The sequence below is a fragment of the Hordeum vulgare genome, chromosome 2H, assembly GCF_904849725.1.
Source record: "Hordeum vulgare subsp. vulgare chromosome 2H, MorexV3_pseudomolecules_assembly, whole genome shotgun sequence".
NCBI lineage: Eukaryota > Viridiplantae > Streptophyta > Magnoliopsida > Poales > Poaceae > Hordeum > Hordeum vulgare.
In genome coordinates this window covers 96,880,750-96,902,159 of record NC_058519.1, presented here as the reverse complement: position 1 = coordinate 96,902,159, position 21,410 = coordinate 96,880,750, and the positions used below count along the sequence as shown (strand labels likewise).

General features: G+C 44.8%; 2 protein-coding genes across 2 annotated transcripts; one reads left to right on the top strand and one right to left on the bottom strand.

The window, feature by feature from the left end:
• The first annotated feature begins 11,304 nt into the window (after window positions 1-11,304).
• LOC123425294 (F-box only protein 13-like) lies at window positions 11,305-13,238 on the top strand. Its single transcript, XM_045108976.1, has one exon. It carries the CDS (start codon window positions 11,684-11,686, stop codon window positions 12,941-12,943), a length of 1,260 nt encoding a protein of 419 aa, XP_044964911.1. The 5' UTR covers window positions 11,305-11,683; the 3' UTR covers window positions 12,944-13,238.
• A 2,343-nt stretch (window positions 13,239-15,581) lies between these two features.
• On the bottom strand, window positions 15,582-21,197 carry LOC123425293 (alanine aminotransferase 2-like). Its single transcript, XM_045108975.1, has 15 exons — window positions 20,854-21,197; window positions 20,490-20,540; window positions 20,233-20,283; window positions 20,068-20,133; window positions 19,926-19,987; window positions 18,186-18,264; window positions 18,010-18,114; window positions 17,749-17,859; window positions 17,524-17,661; window positions 17,235-17,309; window positions 17,024-17,144; window positions 16,786-16,940; window positions 16,636-16,710; window positions 16,262-16,465; window positions 15,582-16,154 (listed from the first exon to the last, which is right to left on the bottom strand). Exons 1-15 carry the CDS (start codon window positions 21,070-21,072, stop codon window positions 15,993-15,995), a joined length of 1,674 nt encoding a protein of 557 aa, XP_044964910.1. The 5' UTR covers window positions 21,073-21,197; the 3' UTR covers window positions 15,582-15,992.
• Window positions 21,198-21,410: the final 213 nt, after the last annotated feature.

Sequence of the window (21,410 nt, the reverse complement as noted above, 5' to 3'; positions counted from 1 at the left end):
TGAGGAGAAAATTAAAAAACATGTGGAAATTTATTATTTACATAACAATTATGATGGTGACTAGGTTATTAGTATGATTTCTTTCAATATCAATATTGCTAATGACATGGAAATCTCTAAGCTTGGGCATGCTGGGTTTGATGAACATGATATTTTAGTCCCCCGACTTTTGAGGAGAAAATTTGCTTTGATGATACTATGCTTCCTAAATATGATGATTACCATGATGATAACGATTGTTTTACTCTCACTATTCCTAATAATAAAGATTTTGCTTATAAGAAGAGTAATGATACTTTTATGCTTTTGGATCATGGAAATATTGCCTTATGTGATAGTTATATTGCTGAGATCATCCATGATGCCACTGTAATTTATAATGAGAGGGGGAGACATGGTTCTAAATATGTAAAAAATAAGAAGTTTCCCCTCTTTATGTCGAAGGTTTTGAAGCTGCACTTGTTTTGCTTTCCTATGCTTATTGCTTTGTGCTTCAATGAATTATTATATTGCAATATTCCTATGCATACGAAGCATGTTAGACTTAAATGTGTTTGGTATTTTCTTCTTGATTCTCTCTTTTGTTCTACAACTCTTATTCCTACGAGAGCATCATTAAAATCTTAAGCCTATCTTTATGGCTATAAAGAAAGAGCTCTAGGGAGACAATCCTTGTTATCTTTACTTTCAGTTTTTAGTGGTCTGGATGTGTGTTACTACTGTAGCAACATCATTGTATCTTTATTTTTAAGCTTTGTGCCAAGTTTTAGCCTCCGATTGCAAGAAAGTTCAAAAGTTGTGACATGTTGTCGAGAAACAGATTATGTCTGCTTGATGGACAAATTCACCAAAAATCACTAGTTCATCTTTTTTATCTGAATTGTTTTGAAAGTATGATCTATACAATTGGCTTTTCTGGCTTCTGTTCTGAGTTTTTTTATTTGAGTTGCAGAAGTGCCATGAAAAAATTATTTACTACCTGTTGGTCTGTTTTTCACGGATTCTGCCACGTTTTGTGTTTTCATCGTTTTGTGAATCTTAAGCTTGCTTTTTATTTGCAAAAACTTTTTGGAAATCTTGAGAAACAGTATATCTTCATGAAAATATTTATTTACAGTGGAGAAAAAATATTTTATTATGGGTACTAACCACTCTAATCAGCTTATGATGAGTTTGGTATGAAGGGAGTTTTCAAGGATGCGATGGAAGATGATGAAAGAAGATCCAGGAGTGTCAAACGCTCAAGCTTGGGGATGCCCCCATGCACCCCCTAAGAAATATCCAAGGAGACTCAAGTGTATAAGCTTGGGGATGCCCCCGTGCATCCCCTTCTCTATCAACAATCATCAGTTCGTCCTTCTCCATGCTATATTTTTATCACTTCATATATTATGTGCTATGCTTGGAGCGTCCCGATCTTTACTTTTTAGTTTGTTTTAGTTTTGCTTGCTGTTCATAACAAGTTGGACCCTAGCCTTCTTTGTTTGGGATAGAAACACCCTCCACTCCACCATAGAACATAACATAGGTTTGCATGCTTATCTTTTTGTGTGTTCTTTATCTTTTCATAGCTATTGTCGTGCTTAGCTCTTAGTTTTCATGCTTTATCTTTTTAAGAGCTTTTATTTAGATGCTTTTGGAAATCTCTTGAGTTATCATGCTTATCTTGTTTAGAGAGTTGGCTTGTTGCATTGAGTTGTGTGTCTTGCATGAGTAGGTAATTGAGATTGCTATTTAAGTATAGTAGTAACTTGCAATAGTTTTGAGGTATTGATTTGAGTAATGTTTGGACTTTTTGTGTCAAGATCTTGAGACTATTAGTGATAAGTGTTGTATTTTGGGAAATCCGTGTGTATTTTCAAAAACTACAAAAAAATTAGTTGATAACTCTAGCTACTAGATGGATCGCTAACCTCTCGAGGGGTTGGAATATATAGAGTACCCTCACGTTATCATCGGCCGAGGATGCGCAAGGATAACCAAACCCCCAAACACTCCTCCTTGGGGTACTTGTCCCTTTGTGAATCTCCTGACTAGATAATTGCATGAGTTCTTTGGACTAATGCGAGTATTCGATTGTTGGCACTTCCACCATCCATATTTTGCTAGCCTCTTCGGTACCCTGCATTGCCCTTTCTCATCTTGAGAGTCGGTGCATACTTCTCTGGTGCATCCAAACCCTTGGCATGATACGCTCTGTCATCATAAGCCTCATTATATCCTTCCTCAAAATAGCCACCATACCTACTTATTAAGGCATTTCCATAGCCTTTCCGAGATACATTGCCATGCAACATCCACCATCTCATGACTTTATCTTCATGTCATACATGCTTTTTCTTGATCGAGGAGCCGCATGCTAGTTGGGCCTTGCCCTTGTTATTGCTACATGACGCGCTAGTATCATTGCATATCCTGCTACACTGGCAGAGGCATACATTTGCATACATCATGATAGTTTTCATTTATCTTTATGTTGAGTACTTCTTATAAAGTGTGAAGATCTTCTTTTTATTCTTGTAAAATATAGAGTGTTGCCCTTAAGTGAGGAGAAGATCCCAAAGAGGACAAACTAAAAGATCCCAAAATAGGACACATGAAAAGATCCCAAAGAGGACAAATGAGAGATAAATAGAAAGAGCCAAAGAGGCCACAAAAAATAAAATAAAAAGAAAGAAAAAAAGAAAGGAAAAGAGAGAAGGGGGGAACACTACTATTCTTCTTTAAAGATCCACACTCGTACTCCATTGTTATATCTGTACTCCATAGAGATTATCATTCATGCATAACTATGTGGGGACCCTTACAATATAGAACTTGGCTTGTATATTCCAATGATGAGCCTCCTCAAATAAGCTATAGCTCTTCATGAGCAAGCAAGTTTGATGCACCCCCACTAGTTCCACTGGAGAGCTTGCCTTAGCTCATATGTGTATCTGTTGCATGGCAATCCCTACTCCTCACATCATATCTATCGTTTGGCTTTCTCTCGCTTATGATTGTCCTCATTGATGTGAGCCGTTCACACCTTTTTGTCTTCCTTCCCCATCATTATTCTATTTGCCATCCTAAGTGCCAACATATCTTCCTTGCGCTCATCCATTGCATGAGTGCTCAAAGTCGAAAGGGAGAGGATCATTTTGACTTGTGCCTAACAAGTGGTCTCGGGATGAGTTAAAATAAGATTCCGAAGGAGACCAAGTGTGAAGTTTTAGTAGATTGAGTTCTCAATTAAACTATATATTATTTTTATGATCTAAACCCATCTCCCACTTCTTGCACGCAAACACCATTTGGAGACATTCGAGTCACGGACAGCGAGAGCTCTTGCACCTTTATGTTCTTACTTTGCTAGTTTCAATACTAGATATAGACTCTTGCTTGTTATTGTCTTGACTTGAATTGCATATCTTACTTTCTTTACTTTGAAGTTCTTATATGTGTGTTAGCATGTCACCACACAAATTATTTGTGTTATCATTTACCTACTCGAGGATGAGTAGGAATTAAGCTTGGGGATGTTGATACGTCCAAAATGTATCTATAATTTCTGCTTGCTCCATGCAAGTTTTGAGTGATATTGCTATATGTTTTGTACACTTTCATACCTTTTTCAACATATTTGGACTAACCTACTAACTCAGTGCACCCAGTGCCAGTTTCTGTCTGCTCATGTCTGTGAATTGTAGGTTTATACCCATATTTACAGTGCCCGAAAAATTACACAAAAAATATATAAAAAATCAGCATTCGAGAAGACTCCAAACGGCGGAAGGAGGGGCAGAGGGGGGTCACCAGGCCCCCAGGCGCCCTCGTGGCACGGCCTGGCCCTGGCCGCGCAAGGAGGCCACATGGGGCCACCCCCTCTGGTGCCCTACCTTGGCCCCTATTTTTACCCCTGTGGAGGAAACCCTAATTCCGGAACCCTTTTCTTCAGAAGCAATTCCAATCTCCGCCGCCATCGCCATCAAGTTTTGGGGGACCCGAATTCCTATGTTGGCACCCTGTTGGGATGGGGAATTTCCCCCGGGTTCATCTCCATCGACGTTGCTTCCTCCCTCCATGAAGTGGGAGTAGTTCCTCCTCGGGGCTGAGGTCTTCTACAGTAGCTATGTGGTTAATTATCTCACCCATGATGTGATCTTGATTGTGATCATAGGCCATGTTAATCTAGGGTGATCCCATGATGTTTCCCTTTCTTCTATGTATTGGATTGATGTACTCACTTGCTCTTATCTAGTATAATCCCTGAGACCATGGTGACAACGGTCTATTGGACATGGATTAGAAGAATATTTTCATGAGTGATTTCCTCTTTTGTCAATTGATTGAAGATTGAGAGTCTCTTGGTGCTTCTCTTTGACTATCCTTGAGATACGTTGTGGTGATTGTGGTACTCTCTTTGGATGGTCGCGGTGACATTGGGAAATCCATAGATGAGAACTACGAACTCAAGGTGTGCTTTTGTAGCCCTACATAATTCTCGTCCTCTCTTGATCACAAAGGAATGACCTTCGAGTACGTCTCCATTGCATGTTTTAGTGGAAATATCATGTGATTAGACTATGTTAATGTTGTTGGGAGTTGCCACTGGTGAAAGTATGAAGCCTAGGCCTTGTTTCTCACCATTGTTACACCGTTTATGCTTACTTTTGTCACTTGCTACCTTGTTGTAATTTTTATTACAGATTTATATTACCTTGCTTTGCCACACCTATCACCCATATTTTACCATCTCTTCGCTGAACTAGTGCACCTATACAACTTACCATTGTATTAGGTGTGTTGGGGACACAAGAGACTTCTTGTTTCTTAATTGCAGGGCTGCTTAAGAGAGACCATCTTCAACCTCTACTTCCCTGAGTTCGATAAACCTTAGGTCATCCACTTGAGGGAAATTGTTGTTGTCCTACAAACCTCTGCGCTTGGAGGCCCAACATAGTCTACAAGAATAGAAGCATGCGTAGACATCACATGGCTAACAGTTTAAAATAGGCATGAGAGTTGGAAAATATTAATCTACGTGAAATTCTAGCCAAGTTACATATATAACTTGTCGCGATCTGACGCACGGATCTGGGTCGGGGCGTTTGGATCCCTCGCTGGTAGGGTCCCGAGGACGGGGCCATCTCGGCGCAGTTAGCGACGGGGCCGTCCGAGGACGACGATGACCACGGTGCTGGTGGCCATAACCGGGGTAGACGGAGACGGGGTGACGTGGGCAGCCGGATCCGTGGCGAGCCGGCCTGGATCTGGCCGGAGGCGGGGCAGGCGGGGACCTCCGGCGGTAGGACGATTAGGATCTAGCGACAGACATCATGGCAATAGGGTCAGGCGATGAGGAGGCGTGTCCGGTCGAGGCGGTGTGGCGTCTTGCCCGGCGGGGAACTCCGACGAGCTCGAGTCGAGGCGGAGCGCGGTGGCGGCGGGCGATCCCGGGCGGCGCGGCCAAGAGCGGGTGGCACCGAGCGCTAGGACGAGCGAGGCTCGTGGGCGACGGCACGCAGGCTGCTTCGGACCGGTTTGGGCCTGGGACGGGCTCGCGATGGGCCTCAATGGGTCATGGCGGCGGGGTTGGCAGCTCGAGGCGAGGTGGCGGCCTCCTGTTGGCCACAGGGGTGGCTGGCGGCGGCGCAGGTGGCAGCAGGCCCTTCAGGCGGCGCCAAGTGGCGGTGGCTGGACTGGTGGGGTGCGGAGCTCGAGGTGGAAGAAGGCTAGGGTTTCCCTTTTGGGCAGGGGGGGGTCTATATATAGCAGATTTTGGTAGGTTAGGGGTTTTACCAATCAGTTTTGCCTCGGAGTCTTCGACTTTTGTTACTACTTGAGTTCTTTGCCATATCCTTGACATTTTTTAGAGAAAGTTCTCTATGACCCTTACTATGAAGGATCCCTTACCCTCCTATCCTTCTTGGAAATTAATGCCAAAGGGGGAGAAAGATCAATGCCTCAATTCAAAGCTTTAGTGGGAGAATCTCAAAGCTCAAAGCTAATCATTAAGGGGGAGAGATCAACTCATTTCAATATTCTTAAAAGGAGAGAGATATAAAAGATTGAGTAATTTGGATTCATGTGTTTTGCACTGTTATATCATTATTGCTAGGCTTGTCTCACCTTACCTACTCCCAATATCTACATTCTAAGATTCAGGGGGAGAGGAGAAACTAAAATCTACATTCAGGGAAGAAAGCTATAAAATCACTTTTGGATGCATGTTGACTTTGAAAAAAATACTATCTTCTACATGTCTTCCAAACCTTGGTGAAGTTGAAGTTCCTTGCATCTTTTTGAAAGAAATATTCTCGTGTTATCTAACCTTGTTTTCTCAAGTAGAAATGCTCGAGAACTTCAAGGTAAGTATATGCATCATTCCCTTGGTCACGACAACCTCTTGCTTCTTGCACATGTTGTTTTGCAAGAATGAGCCCTGAACATGGAAATTTTTTATTCTCATTTATCTGATGCATATAACCAAGGAACATATGACCTGTCATTTCTTCTCTACTATGTGTGTGCACTCATGCATTACAAAGCAACTATTCCTTAAAGGGGATTGCACACATTGAGGGGGAGCTTGTCTTGCTCATATGTCTGTCAAAGCTGTCATATTCTACTTCTTACTTTAAATTGAAGCTTTGATTGTATGTTGTCATTAATTACAAAAAAAGAGGAGATTGAAAGCACATATGCTCCATTGGATGTTTTAATAATTCATGACAACATACATTATCTCTTCGACTATTGGTTTTACCTAGTGTTTCGCATTAAGTCCAAAAAGGATTGATGTGGTTGGGCATGTTAGGAGAAACACCAAGGAATAAGAGGAATAGGATTGGCTAATCTTCAAGTCTCAAGAGTCTGCATTTTGCGTTTATGTGAGAAATCACACTTGATTCCATAGGAAAGCTAATACTATTAAAAGGGCATGAAGTATCTATGATGATCTGGTTGCTCAAGTGCTTAGAGATTAGTCACCAAAAACCCTCATGAATTCTCTGACAATATATTCTATCAAAATCCCAAAAGACAAATTCGGTGCCTCAAACTTTCCACATTCGTCCATACCGAGTTTTCCTTACACAGATCCCAGAGCCAAACTCTACCAACTCAGTGCTACCAAGTACAATCTCGGCACAGCCTAAATCCGGTGACAAACTCTGTGGTATCCACTTGCTAAAAAACAGAATTTCTGAGTTATACAAATCAGTGCCACCGAGTTAGTGAACTGCCTAGGCCAGCCGAATCGGTTTCACCGTAAAGACAAACGTTGCACCCTTTTGCGCTGGTCGATCTAACTGAGTTTTTACTTCGGTTCCATCGAGTTGGGCAATAATGTTGTAATGGTTCGTTTTTTGGAGATGCCTATATATACCCCCCCCCCTTCCTCTTTTTCGCAAAGACAACACTCAGAACAAGAAAACACTTGCCACATTCATTTTCTGAGAGAGAACCACCTACCCATGTGTTTAGATCTCCTACATTGGTTAGGTACCGCTTGGGAGCCTCCAAATCATGTGGAGTTGAACCAAGAAGTTTGTAAGGGCAAGGCGATCGCCTACTTCATGAAGATCTACCCCGAGTGAGGCTAGTCCTTTGTGGACATAAGCCATGGTGGAACATACAAGGTTGCTTCTTTGAGGACCCTTCATGGGTGAATCCCTACATGGACTTGCGCAACCATTGCTCTTCGTGGATTGAAGTCTCCATTAACGTGGGCGTACGATCACACCACCTATCGAAACCACGCCAAAAAATACCGTGTTAACTTTGGGTTTGATCTTCCTATCTCTACTCCTTACTTACATGCACATATCTTTACTTTCCGCTGATATACTCGTTGACTTGCATGTGTAGATTGCACTAAACTTGTTAGAATTGCTAAAACTTGCCAACCAATAAAATTGGAAAAAAGGTTAGGTTTTTATTTTGACAAGTAGTCTATTCACCCCCCCCCCTCTTAGTCACCCCTTCTCGATCCCACAATCTACGGTCTACAAAACCAAAACTATGAGTATGAATCTCATTTCAAGAGGATGAGCATAGTCGCTGATTTCCGAATTCCGAATGCACATTCTTCCTTCTTCGACAGGGAGCCTATGCCATGGAAGACAGAGGACAAGCCTACTACTTCATCACCAGCATCACCCAAGATGGAAACTTGGGTACACGGGTATGGGAACCACGCTTGGCTTGTTCCAAGCTTGAGGGAGGTGCCCCAGTATCGTATCACCATCACCACCTACTTTAGTAGTTATCCAAAAATTCCGAATAGTAAATTTATAGTATGATTTAGTTTTGAGTGCTTTCTTCATGATATATCTTTATAATCGTGTTTGAGAGTTATATAATAAAGATTAGTTTGAGCTTTCTTGCTTTACCTTATTGCATCAATCGTAGAAATAAAAATAATAAATAAAATATCATATGCTAACCCCATGGGAGTGGTGACTTCACACTAAAGGAGTATGACTGATAAAACTTGTTGGTAGTTGACAAGCATAGTATTAGTCATTGATGCAATTCGTGAAAAGGTAATAATGAAAGAGAGGTATCACGTACAAATATACCATCTTGGACATCTTTTATGCTTGTGAGCTCCCTTTAAATATTCTATGCATGATAAACTAGTTAACGTTGTACAAGGAAGACGACGTAATGAGTTATGATTTCTTATATTCACAAAAAAGTTATATTGTTATGGATCCTCCAACATGTGGTGCTTGCTCATAACTTTTGCTAGCCAAAACTACGCACCAAGTAGAGATATTGCTTGTGCATACAAAAACCCTTGAACCTAGTTTCTTTCCATAAGAGTCCATCACATCTACCTATGGATTGAACAAGATGCTTCAAGTAAGTTGTCATTGGTGCAAAAGAAAATTGCTCCTGAATCGTTGTGGTCTTTTATTGTAGTGGAAAATAAGCTTTGTACGAACTTGTGATGGCAAAGAAATAAAAGCGACGGACTGAATAAGGAAGGTTGCTACCACAAGGGGCAATATAAAGGATGTCCCTTTCCATTAGGAGTTCACACATCCAAATAAAAAGTGCATGACAACCTCTCCTTCCCTCTGCGAAGGACCTATCTCTTACTTTCATGTATTTACTTTTATGCAAGAGTAATTAATGTTCATCTCTACTCCATCCTTATTTACCCTCTACTTGGCAAGAATCATGTGGTGGAGAAAGATCCACGCATATATATCCAATTGGATGTAGGTGATCATGAGTTATTATTGTTCACATTATCCTCCATTTTAAGTAGTTGGGTGGTTAAAACTATAAACCTCTAGCTTCCTATGTGTCTGATTTATGCTTTTTGTTTCACAAATATGACGTGAGTGTTAGCAATCATAAAATACTAAATGATAGTTGAGTATGTGAACTTGCTAAACAAAGCTCTAGCATAGACTCATTTTGAAATATGATGAATTGCAATTGCTTCAGTAACTAAGAACATAGCTTGTTGGTTTCTAATAAGGTTTGTGGTTTATACTTTAGCGTGTGAATAGATTACCACTTATTCATGAGAAGTTTTATGATGATATATTGCAGCTATGATAGTGATCATGATGCTATCATGTCCATATTGTTGTTTCTATCGACACCACTCTCTCTAAAGATGTGGTCATTACTATGGAGTTCGGATTTCGCTTGAGGAGAAGTAAGGTCTAAGCTTGGGGGAGTTGATACGTTCATTTGGTATCATGATTTCATACTGTTGTTTATATTGTTCTTGGTCATTATTTCACTTTATAATGCAATTCTAGTTCATTTTCTCTCTTAATGTGGAAGATTTACATAGAGGGGGAGATTACGAGCAGCTGAAATTTTGGACCTGAAAAGCTACAAGAGAGATACCTAGTCTACAGAACTCCAAATGATCGAAACTTCTCACATATTTTTTACCGAATATATAAAAAATACCGGAGCAAAGAAATACCACACAGGGCCCACCACGTATCCACAAGGCGATTGGGCACGCCCTGATGCCTTGTGGGTCCCACCGGTGGCCTCCGGTGCCCATCTTCTACTATATGAAAGGTTTTGACCTAGAGAAAAAAGAGAGAAGACTTTTGGGATGAAGCGTCGTCGTCTCGAGTCGGAACCTGGACATGAGCACTTTTGCTCTTCGGTGGAGAGATTCCACCGGGAAAATTCCCTCCAGAAGGGGGAAATCGAAGCCATCGTGACCACCAACGCCTCCTTCTTCATGGGAGGATCAATCTTCATCAACATCTTCACCAACACCATCTCATCTCAAATCCTAGTTCATCTCTTGTATTCAATGTTTGTCTCAAAACCTCAAACTTGTACATGTGGGTTGCTAGTAGTGTTGATTACATCTCGTAGTTGATACTGGTTGGCTTATTTGGTGGAGGATTATATGCTCAGATTCTTAATGGTACTCAATACCCCTCCGGTCTTGAACATAAACATGCTTTGTGAGTAGTTACTTTTGTTTTCGGGGACATGGATGAAGTCTTATTATAAGTGATCATGTAAAGTTGGTATTCGTTCGACATTTTGATGAGTATGCTGTTGCTTCGCTTAGTGCTGTCATGTGAACGTCGATTACATGACACTTCATCATACTTGGGCCTAAGGAAAGACATTGTGGAGTAATAAGTAGATGACGGGTTGCTACAGTGACATAAGCTTAGACCTTACTTTATACGTTATTCCGTAAGGGGTTGATTTGGATCCATATGTTTCATGTTATGGTTATATTTATCTTAAATATTCTTTCGTAGTTGTGAATGCTTGCGAGAAAGAATAATCATAGGTGGGTTGTTTGTTCAAGTAAGAACAACATCCAAATATAAAGTCATCAAAGTAACGAACCCAAATCAACTAAACATGACGCCAAGCATTGTCTTTGCAAAAAACAAGGAGGAGGCTTCCTATTCGGTTTTGCCGGTGCTAGAATCTTCATAGTTTTGTTTGGCAGGTGTGCCCAAAGTTTTTGCCTTTGATTTAAAAATCAAAAAATAAAGATTAGTGCTAATAAAAGAAATTAAAGGAATTTGCGAAAATAGTTGAATCAAAACTCCGTCAAACTTTTTTTTTTGAGCTATCAGCAAAAAATGCAATCAAAAAAAAGTTTAACGGAGAATCCGTGCCATAAAAAACGTGCATCGCCGTTCGTTAACCACTGGGCACTCCAAGTCCAAAAAGAAAAAACTACCGAGCAGTCTCTCCTCGCTGTCAATTGCCGTTCCACACCGGCGCCGCGCCGCTGGGGCCTAGCCTCAGCCCTCAGCCGCTCGGCTATATATGCCGACGACTACGACGGCAGGAGCAGAGCACAGGCAGTGCACGCGCCACGCTCACCCCACCACCACCACGACCGCGCCCACGCCCACACGCGCACCCAGCCAGCGACCTCCTCCTTCCCTCTCCCCTCTCCTCCCCACACCTCACTTCGCCTTCCTTCCCAAAGTGCATCTTTCTCTTTCGCTTTGCATGTCAACGCGAACAAAAAGAACCTCCTCTTCCACCTCCACCACCACCGTCTCCTCCGCACGAACCTTCCTCCCCACCACCACCACCGCCACCTCTCTGCGCCTCCACTCACTCGGGCCGCAGATATAAAGCCGGCGACCTCACTCGCACCGCTAGTGCCAGCTTCCTCCACCCCCTTCCTCTCTGTGTTTTCTCCTCTGTCCGCTCCAAGATCCTGGACATGGCGGCGGCACTGGCTGCGAGCGGCGGCAAGAAGCGCAAGTGCCAAGAGCTGTCTGCGCCTGAGCTGGGGCAGCTCCACGAGGACATGCTCGAGCGCGTGCTCGCGCGCCTCCCGCCCGCCAGCTTCTTCCGCCTCCGCGGCGTGTGCCGGCGGTGGAGCGAGGCCGCGGGGTCGCCTGCCTTCCTCGCCGCCTGCGCGCGCGTCCCCTCCCGGGACCCCTGGTTTCTCATGCTGTCCGACCAACAGGAGGACGAGCAGCGCCCACCCTGCCCCGCCGTCGCGTTCGACGCCGCCGAGAAGACCTGGGCGCGGTGCCGTGGCGCTCCTGGCCCAGTGCCGGTGGCCGCCGCGGGTGGGCTCGTGCTCTACCGCGCACCTGAAACCGGCGCGCTCACCGTGGCCAACCCGCTCAGCGGCGTCTCCCGGGCGCTCCCGCCGCCGCCTCCGGCCGCCGCACCAGACGCGCTCTACGCCGTGGCCATGTACGGGTCACCCTACCGCGTGGTCCTCATCCTGGGCGACCTTCCGCACCTGTCCATGACGTTGTTCGACTCCTCCAAGAACGCCTGGGAGGACGCCGTGCCTCTGTCGCGGAAGACAGAGGCCTCGCCCGCGGACGTGCAAGCGCCGCACGACGACGGCGACGACGACATTGACGAGGACATGGACGGCGACGGCGACGGCGCGGTCTATTACCTGAGCAAGTCCGGCGACGTGATGGTGTCCAGCACGCAGCGCAGCGCGTCGAGGCAGTACTCGTCCGCCGTGACGTGCCGCAGCGACGGCGGCGAGGCCGTGGCCTACTTCCTGAGCCACTCGGGCGCGGTGGTGGCGTGCGACCTGGCGCGCCGCGTGTTCTCGGAGCTCCCGCGGATCCTGCCGGTGCACTCCGAGTACTCGATCGACGTGGTGGCCTGCGACGGCCGGGCCTACGTTGTGGTCCTCTCGGAGTACCTGGACACGGCGAGCCTGCGCGTGTGGGAGTTCTCCGACGGCGCGTGGCGGCAGGTGGCCGCGATGCCCCCGGCCATGTCGCACGCCTTGTACGGCAAGAAGGCGGACGTGAACTGCGTCGGGCACGGCGGGCGCGTGATGGTCTGCGTCAGCTCCGGCGACGCGGACGCCAACGGGTGCTTCATGTGCGACGTGGGAAGCAACGCGTGGGAGGAGCTGCCGCGGTGCGCCGGCGGCGACGGCGAGGCCATGGACTTCGTGGCCGCCTTCTCCTTCGAGCCGAGAATGGAGGTCGCCGTCTGACCGGATCCCCCCGCCGTTGCTTCCGATTGATGTGCGTAGCGTACGTAGTAGTAGTAGTAGTGCTAGTAGGATGATTTGTTGCATTGCAGTAATTCGGGAGATGTTTTCCATGGAGATCAAATCACCCGTCTGTCTCCTGGGATGTGCGCATGTGTCGCCAATTCTGTAGTAGTAGATGCCACCGACTTCCGTTGTTTTTCTTGATTCCCGTGCCGACGGCAGAGCTCAGTGGCGACTGGCGACTGACTGCTCTTCTCTTCTTTCCTTAACAAGCAATTGACCATTCCATGCGTCATAGGACATCTTTTATTATATTTTTTTCATCTTCAGACCATGGAGTTGAAAAGAAACACTGTTACACTCTCCTGCTGAAAGCACATGAACCAGAACCGGCCAGCTGAGGTACCGGCGCGTTCTGCCAAATTTTAGCATCTCTTCTTAAACAAATACTAGCAACACATCAAGATGAAGCAAATAACACCGAGATGCGTGCAACAACCCTGGTTATGTTTATCCACTGTATTGTCCAAGGAACTAAACGAGTTGAGTTTGATTAGGAGAGAAAAAGGAAAAGGGATTGGAGGAAACGGAGAGAGCACTATAGAATAGAAGAGGAAGAGCGGGGGGGGAGTGAGATCCTTTGTCTTTGGCGCAGCGCAAGTGCGCGCCCACCCAACCCGTCCATGCAACAGCGAAAGCGAGCGAGAGCCTTTGCTTCCCAGGCAGGGTGGGGGGCAGCGCGGCCGGCCGCCACTGACACGGTGTCTCTCGCTCGCCGTCAGACCTCGGCTCGCCGCGAGACACGACGGCCGGCCGGCCCGCTGGCTAAAGTCGCCGGCAGCCGAATCCCCACGGGGATACCGTCTGCCTCCTACCTGCCCCCGGCGCCGCCCTCTGCTTGCTTGCTTGGATTCCTTCAGCAGGGCGAAGGAAAAGAAGACGGGACGGGGCGGGGCGAGATCTGGGCGCGGGGCATGCGTCGCTCGCGCGCTAGGCTGGCACTGCGTGCGCGCCTAGCGTACGTACGTACGTACGTGCGTGTTGGCTCGCTTTTGCTCCTCCACGGCTTTGCTTTGGGCCGCGGCTGCGCGCCGGAGGCCGCTTTAGCCGCAAGTGCAAACCAAAGCTCCTCCAAAGCGTGCTTACGCAGCTTTAGTGGCTAAAACGGCATTCTTTTTTTTTCCTTCTTCTGCCTCTAACCACCAACACCAGTGACAGCGAGCGCCTGTTCACCGCAGTAACCCGCTCCCGTGCGCCTGTTCCCGGTCCCCGGTCCCTCCCTCCAGCGTCCAGCGCCACCGATCGGGATCTCGATCTCGGGCTCGCGTGGGCGTGAATTACTACCGCGATCCATGGGCCGGCAACGCATGCACGTAGTAGATGCGCATGATTTTACCCGGTTCCGTTCTGGATCGAGCGAGCGGGCGTGGCGTGGCGTGGGGTGGACTTTGGCGGTGTGTGGGGGCGGGGGACCGGGAATCATGACGCCACGCAAAGGAAAATGATGGAGCGGTTGACAAGGCGACGGCGGGGGTCGGGGGGGTTTATCATCCGTCATCCGCCACCGTATCATTGCGCTTACATCTCGCGGCCACCCATCCAGGGACACGCAGAACCGCAAAAGCCACCGCGTTTTTCCGCCCTTTTCCTCTTCCGTTTTGGCCTTAGAGCTGCTGGGCGTGCAGAGCCGCAATCATCCACGGCTAAACCTAGCGTCACCGCTGACTTGTGGACTCTCTACTCTAAGGCCTGTTTGAATTATGATAATCTGGATTATGAAGATAAATTATATGATCTGGTTTATAAAAATAATGTAGGTGAACATGTTTGGAGGCCAGATTATATAAACTATAATCTAGGTTTTACATTGCATAATGACCTGTCTATCCTCTGTTTTATTTTAAAAGAGGAGGGTAGCGGTGGTAGAAATGTTATTATCTCCAACTTTACAAGGGTGGGTCATTAGCAATCTATAAACTGATTTTAGCTGGTATAGAGTAGATTATGAGTTTTTAATAATTTATCCATCTAGTTTCTATAATCTACACTATAAGTTGTCCTATTTGAAAACATAATAGATTATAAAAACTGGATTATATAATCTAGGTGGTTTCAAACAGGGCCTAAGCTAGGCTCTTTCCGTGGTGGTAACTAACATTTGACAGGCAGACAATCTCAGTCTGAATCTACCGTTGGGGGTGAGATGTAATGACAACATGATGCTGCTGCTTCATCAAGCGTTGAGGCAGGACAGGCTGCTGCTGGTCCAGGACGGTGGCCGCTTTTGGGCCCATCGGTGTAATGTATGCCGCTGTGGCCTGTGGGTGGACCAAACCCACAACAAGTGGGTGGCCACTCAAGTCACATGCGATTTTTTCTACCCGTCTACTGGAGAGTGTCTCGGTCCCTGGAAAAATACAGTATCATTGCTCTTTTAACACCGCGCTCATTGCTCCTTTTATGCGGTTAAACGTGCATTTACATTTACAGGTTTTAAAGTATGCCGTGTCGCAAGAAATAAACAAAAAAAGGTTTCAAAGTATGATCATCAAAGCCTCGGACAAGGATGCGTTCGCTTTCGTAACAACGGCTCCTAGTCCTAGGAAAATCGTCCTATGTAAACTGATAGGCCCGCTGATTAAACATCCAGTATCAGTTCTGATTTTATAACATGGTGTGCGTGCAGTGTATCTTTTACAAGTAGCATGGTCCAGGAGCAATGAAGAAACTCCAACACCGATCAAAGAACCGAACATGTACACAGTAAGATTTTCCCCCATAACATTACCCAGGCAGGGATGCGCTGCCGATGCAACATCTCAGTTGGCATCAAGGTTTAGTGAAATCCTGCATCTGCCATGCCCTAAGAACAAGGCAAAAAGCACATGGTTTTGCAAATATACAATTCTCGAGATTTTGTACGGTTTGATTCAAGGCCTGCATGTAACAGAAGCTTGGGCAAGTTAGGTTGGTTCATCCGTTGAAACGGGGGTGGCACGACTGCATCATCTTTATTATTTTGACAAAGTTTTGAATTGCCCGTTTAATCTCATCCGCTTTCAGTTGTAGTACTGGTGGGTGCTTCATCACAGCTAACATCACAGTATTCCTCCATGAATTTCTCATGGAATTCCTTGAATCTGGATATGATTGCAGGGATTTTGTCCTCCTGTGGCAAGATCGTGCATCTGAAGTGATACGTTCCAGGAGCCTTCACAAAATTAAGATGCAACAGAAAATGTTAGTGAAAACTTAGGTTATGCTCTGAACCCCCAAAAGGAACCTTATAGCTTTTGGTGACGCTTCCAGATTACCAACCTGACCAAATCCAGATCCAGGAACGACGACAATTCCAGTGGCTTGAAGAAGGCGGAGAGCATAGTATGCATCTGGGGCAGCACCAGCTGCTTGGGCAGCCCCAATCACCTTCTGCGGTAAATGAAGGCGAGGGAACAAATACATTGCACCCTCAGCCTTGTTGCAGGTGATGCCTTCTAAACTGTTGAATGCTTCTTCCAAGGCCTATGTAAGGTGAAGAAAGTTAACAACGACAAGGTCCTTATATATATTCCGAGTGATAAAGCATAAAAGATGGAAAAGGGAAGTTATGCGTCAGGTTGCAGTTCACCTGGAGCATCGACTAATCTTACAGATCAAAATAGGTGGGAACATTAAAAAAGCACGGAACAAACCTTTGCACGCCGAGCCAGGGATGAAAGAATACCATCTCTCTCTACCATGAAGGATTCATATGATTCATCCCCTACCTGTAAAATGAGTAATCATCTATATAGGTCCACAATTTTTCCACTTTGCAACTGCTCCATACATGATGTACTGACCTTGGGTGGGCTCATTATGAGGCTAGAGAGAATTTGGCCAGAGATATTGGAACAAAGATTCACTGATGCCACCTTGTAAATTTGTTCCCTTACATCGGCATTAAATCCAGTTACTTCCATGTAGCCTCCTCGTTTACCACATTCTCCATAGTAACCTAGCAGGACACAGAAAAAGCCTTACCATGTGCCAAGAGATGCACAAGGAAAAGGTCCGCAGACAATAGAAGGATTCAATTACCTTTCGACACTGACTGGAACGATACCAAAGGAAGATCATCATCGGTGTATCCCATTGACCGTGCAATCTTTTTGAAAGAGTGGAACTGCTTATCCTCAACATATATGTTTTCTTGGTAAACCTAGGGTAAATGAATAAACGAACAAGTACGCTTAGAATACCCATCAAATTCATATGGTATTTAGTAGCTTCTGCAAGATTCTGGACTCACCTCATCTGCAAGAAGAACAAGTCCTTCGTTCTTGCAGAATTCAACAATTTTCTTTTGGTTTTCCTCTGCAAGAACCTTGTGAAAGTAAAAGTGTTAGGTAACCACTCCACCGAAAATTTCATGAAAAAGACTTAAAAGAGTATATGTCGGTAAGTTATCTGTCTGCCATGGTCTATCTATGTAAGTATGTACCACAGCAATAATAGCTTACTGACATACAACTTCCTGAGTATATCACTGATAAAGTCTTTTCGGATTTTTTGCAGATAAAAGTTTCATCACTAATAACCTGTCCAGTCGGGTTTCCCGGATTTATGACCACGAGCGCTCTGACGGTGATACCCTTAGATCGAGCCTCGTCTACTTGTTTTTTAAGCTCGTCAACCTCTAGCCCCCACCCTGTCTCTTCGTCAAGGAAATAAGGAACCTGAAGCCAAAAATATTCCACAAATTAAATCATCAAACATGCAGATCCAACACTTCAAAGCATCAGAAGCATTGTTGTAGAACATACAAAAGAGCCACCATGAAGCGCTATTGATGCAGAATACAGCGGGTATTGTGGAAGAGGGCAGAGAATGCCATCCTTCTCAGACCTTATCAGTAACTGCATCATCATGTGGACCTAGGTGAAAAAGAAACTGTGGATTAGTGATGACAAGCTCAAACGATATGTACAGTCAGGCATTGACTTCTAACTGGAAGAATCAATGTCCTTATTGCTAGTAAAATGATTCACTAATGTTCATATTAACCCAGTATATAATATACATACTGCTGGGCTTGCTCCATCTGTAAGGAAGATGTTATCTCCACTAGCATGGAAACCATCACGGGCAGCAATACCGGCAGCAATTTCATCGCGCAAACCTTTCACACCCTGAAATAGACAGCTGCGTGAATGGTCAAGATCGGAACCATAACAACATTCTTCCAATAGTATGTAGATACCTGACTATGGCTATATGCCCCTGTCGCTCTTCCTGGGATCTTCTCTAGAATTTGCCATGCTCTCTCTATAGCATCTGAACTGTATGAAAACATGTATATCAACATTCCAAAATGCAGTAAGCAATATGAGCAGTTAGGCTACTAGTTATCACCAAAGTGGTCCACAACCTGGTGAAACAAATCAGTTAAAATTTGAAAACTGAATTCACTATTTTTTCGCAAACATGTAAAACGATTTTGGCATCATTTCATTAAAAGAGAGGGAGAAATAGTTCTACAAAACAGGCCTCTAAGAGAGGTAGAAGCCCGACATCCAAATACAAACACACACCGCTATTCTCCTGGGATGATCATGCACAACCCTAGGGCGCCAGCTCTGCACCAAGCCTGAGCCTCATCTTGAATTGCACAAAGCAGCCGGCTGACGTCTGGCATTGAGCCATTGACAGTACAGTCATTTCAATGTTTCCAGAGAAGCCCAGGCTGTGAGCATGATAAAAGAGGCAATGCCCTTCCAACAGTGCTAGAAGTTGTTACCAATGGAGGGATCTGGACTACTGGGTCACACCCACAAAAGCGCCTCGTGACAAGGAGCAACCTACCAGCAGGTGCTGCATGGACTCCGGCTATTGATCACAGTGCACACATGCAGGGGAGTGCGGCAAACCTCGAATATTCGCTATTAGCATGCATCTAAACTCAGGATATTGTAAGTTTGTAACAATTCCTTTCTGGGAAATTTCAAATCAGTGTCATAGCAATGCATAATGAGGAAAGTATCCTCCAGTCTGAGGATATGATGTAGTTATTGATTGTAAATCACAGAATGTTCGGGTTTCTAAAAGGTGAACAGATCACATGGACTTTCATATTATTATTTTTTGTCAAAAATGAGCTAAAACCCCGGCCTATGGATTTTCATAACTGCCTTAGCTTAGCGCGTCACTCTAGAAATTTAGTTCCCTTCATCTTCCTTCAGTCATTCAGTGTATGCACTAGAAAATAAGTGTCTAGGACAAAAGTCTACAGTAAGATAGTGAAGAAAATAAAAAGAACTTTTCCCCAAGCAAAGGGCAGGCTACATAGCTAAATGGGTATGCAGAGCAGCTACTGTACTTCTTGCAGGCCATGTTGCTAAGTTTACCGTAAAATCATCAGTTATTAGTGTTGAGACAGCCTATTGTTCGAAAAGACCGATACAGTAACTTTGTCAGCTTAAGACTCATGTAAATTCACCTACCATATAAGAATATACTCCCTCCGTTCCTAAATATAAGTCTTTGAAGAGATTTCACTAGGGGACTACATACGGAGCAAAATGAGTGAATCTATACTCTAAAATATGTCTATATACATCCGTATGTAGTTCCCCAGTAAAACCTCTAAAAAGACTTACTCCCTCCGTCCACAAATAAGTGTACATATAGATTTGCACTTAGTCAAACTTTTTAAATTTTGACCAACTTTATAGAAAATAGTAGCAACATATATGGCATGAAAATGATATATTTGAAAACTTCATGTAAAGACAAATCTATTGATACTAATTTGATGTCATAAATGCTAGCACTTTTTTCAATAAAGTTAGTCAAAGTTCAACTAGTTTGACTGACAGAAAAGGAAAAAGTACACTTATTACCGGACGAAGGGAGTATATTTAGGAACGGAGGGAGTAGCAAATATTTAACACTAATCTACTTATACTCATCCAAGTATAGAGTGGTTTCCAACTTTCCATACCTGTATAGAGCATGAGTCTCACTTTTGTCCAAGAGAGCTGGATGATCACATAAAGAGAGGACCTGACAAAGGCAGTGAGCAAATAAGCAAAAGTGGAACAAGCATTCATCACACAACTACAATCCAAGGAGGACAAACTCACTTCTCTGAAAAATGTCACAGGTTGTTGACCAAGGGAATGAGGATTTCCAATGTTACAATAGAGCATCTGCATCAAATTAGATAACCGAAGGTAAATCTACCGATAGAGTAAGTGTAGTGGAAAAACCTTCCAACAAGAGACAAGTTGATGGAATAACAATCAAACCTCATCAAAAGGAAGCGATTCTGGATTTTTGTGTAACTCTTGTTCTAATTTCTGCAAGACAAAGATACAAATACCATGATTCAGGTTTCCAAACAATCATACTAGAATTAAACATAGGAACGAAGTAGCACAAATAAGTATAAATTCTGCAGTTGAGTACGGCAGTAAGACTAATTGGTACTCCGTATTTGACATCTGTAAATATACTCGGGACAACAACAAAAAACTGCTAAATCTGAGGAAAACATTCAACATACCTGAGCATGTGTAACAATCTCTCCACGAACAGCGTATTTGAACTCCAAGACCTAAATAGAACAGACCAAATCACATCAAAAAAGATAATGCCATGTGCCAGTATGAACGCTAAAGCTTAAAATTGTGCTATTAGAATCCCATCGCTGCTGAGAAGTACACATGCTATTTATGCCAAATTATACAGTACACAAGCAGATTCGAGCTCCACTTTCACGCGTATCAACATCGAATCACTGACTTTAGCATCCTCTAGCAGACGTCGGAAATTTGTCACTCCTAACGACCTAACCTAGGGCCTGATTGCTCGTTTGACCACGAACCCAACAAGCATAAAAGGAGTAGGTAAAAAGTTTAAGGTCGCACCTTGGGGTTGATGGTGTCAAGTGACACTGGCGGCGTACCGGCGGCCGAAGTGGACATGGCCCTCGCCATGTAGGCCGCCATCGCCGAAGGAGCAGAAGGGGAAGGTCGAGACAGCGCCGGTGCCGCAGCTGGAGCAGGAGACGGCGCGGCTGGTCTGGTGGCGCCGCGCAGGGAAGCGGACACCGCGCGGCGCGCCCTGTCGGTGACGAAGCGCCGCATGGTGAGGAGGAGCGACTGCAAGCGGCGGCGGTGATGCTTCGGGCGATGCAGAGATCGCGACGGCTATTGCAGAGGGGGATGCGGAGGTGGTCAGAGCACAACGCGACCCCTTTTTTTGGGGTCAGTTTTGCGTCCCCTGCAAGAAAGAAATGAGACTACGCCGGTAAATTCCTCGAATAAAAAAATTGCTTGGCCGGAAAGAAAATACGGAGTAGTGTTTAAATTTAGGGCGTGCTTGGATGGGGTGTATTTAAATACATCTGTATTTAAATTACAGGTCTAAATTACACAGCTAGTACTGATTCCTGCCTGAAACCAAAACGACAAAGGGAGACATG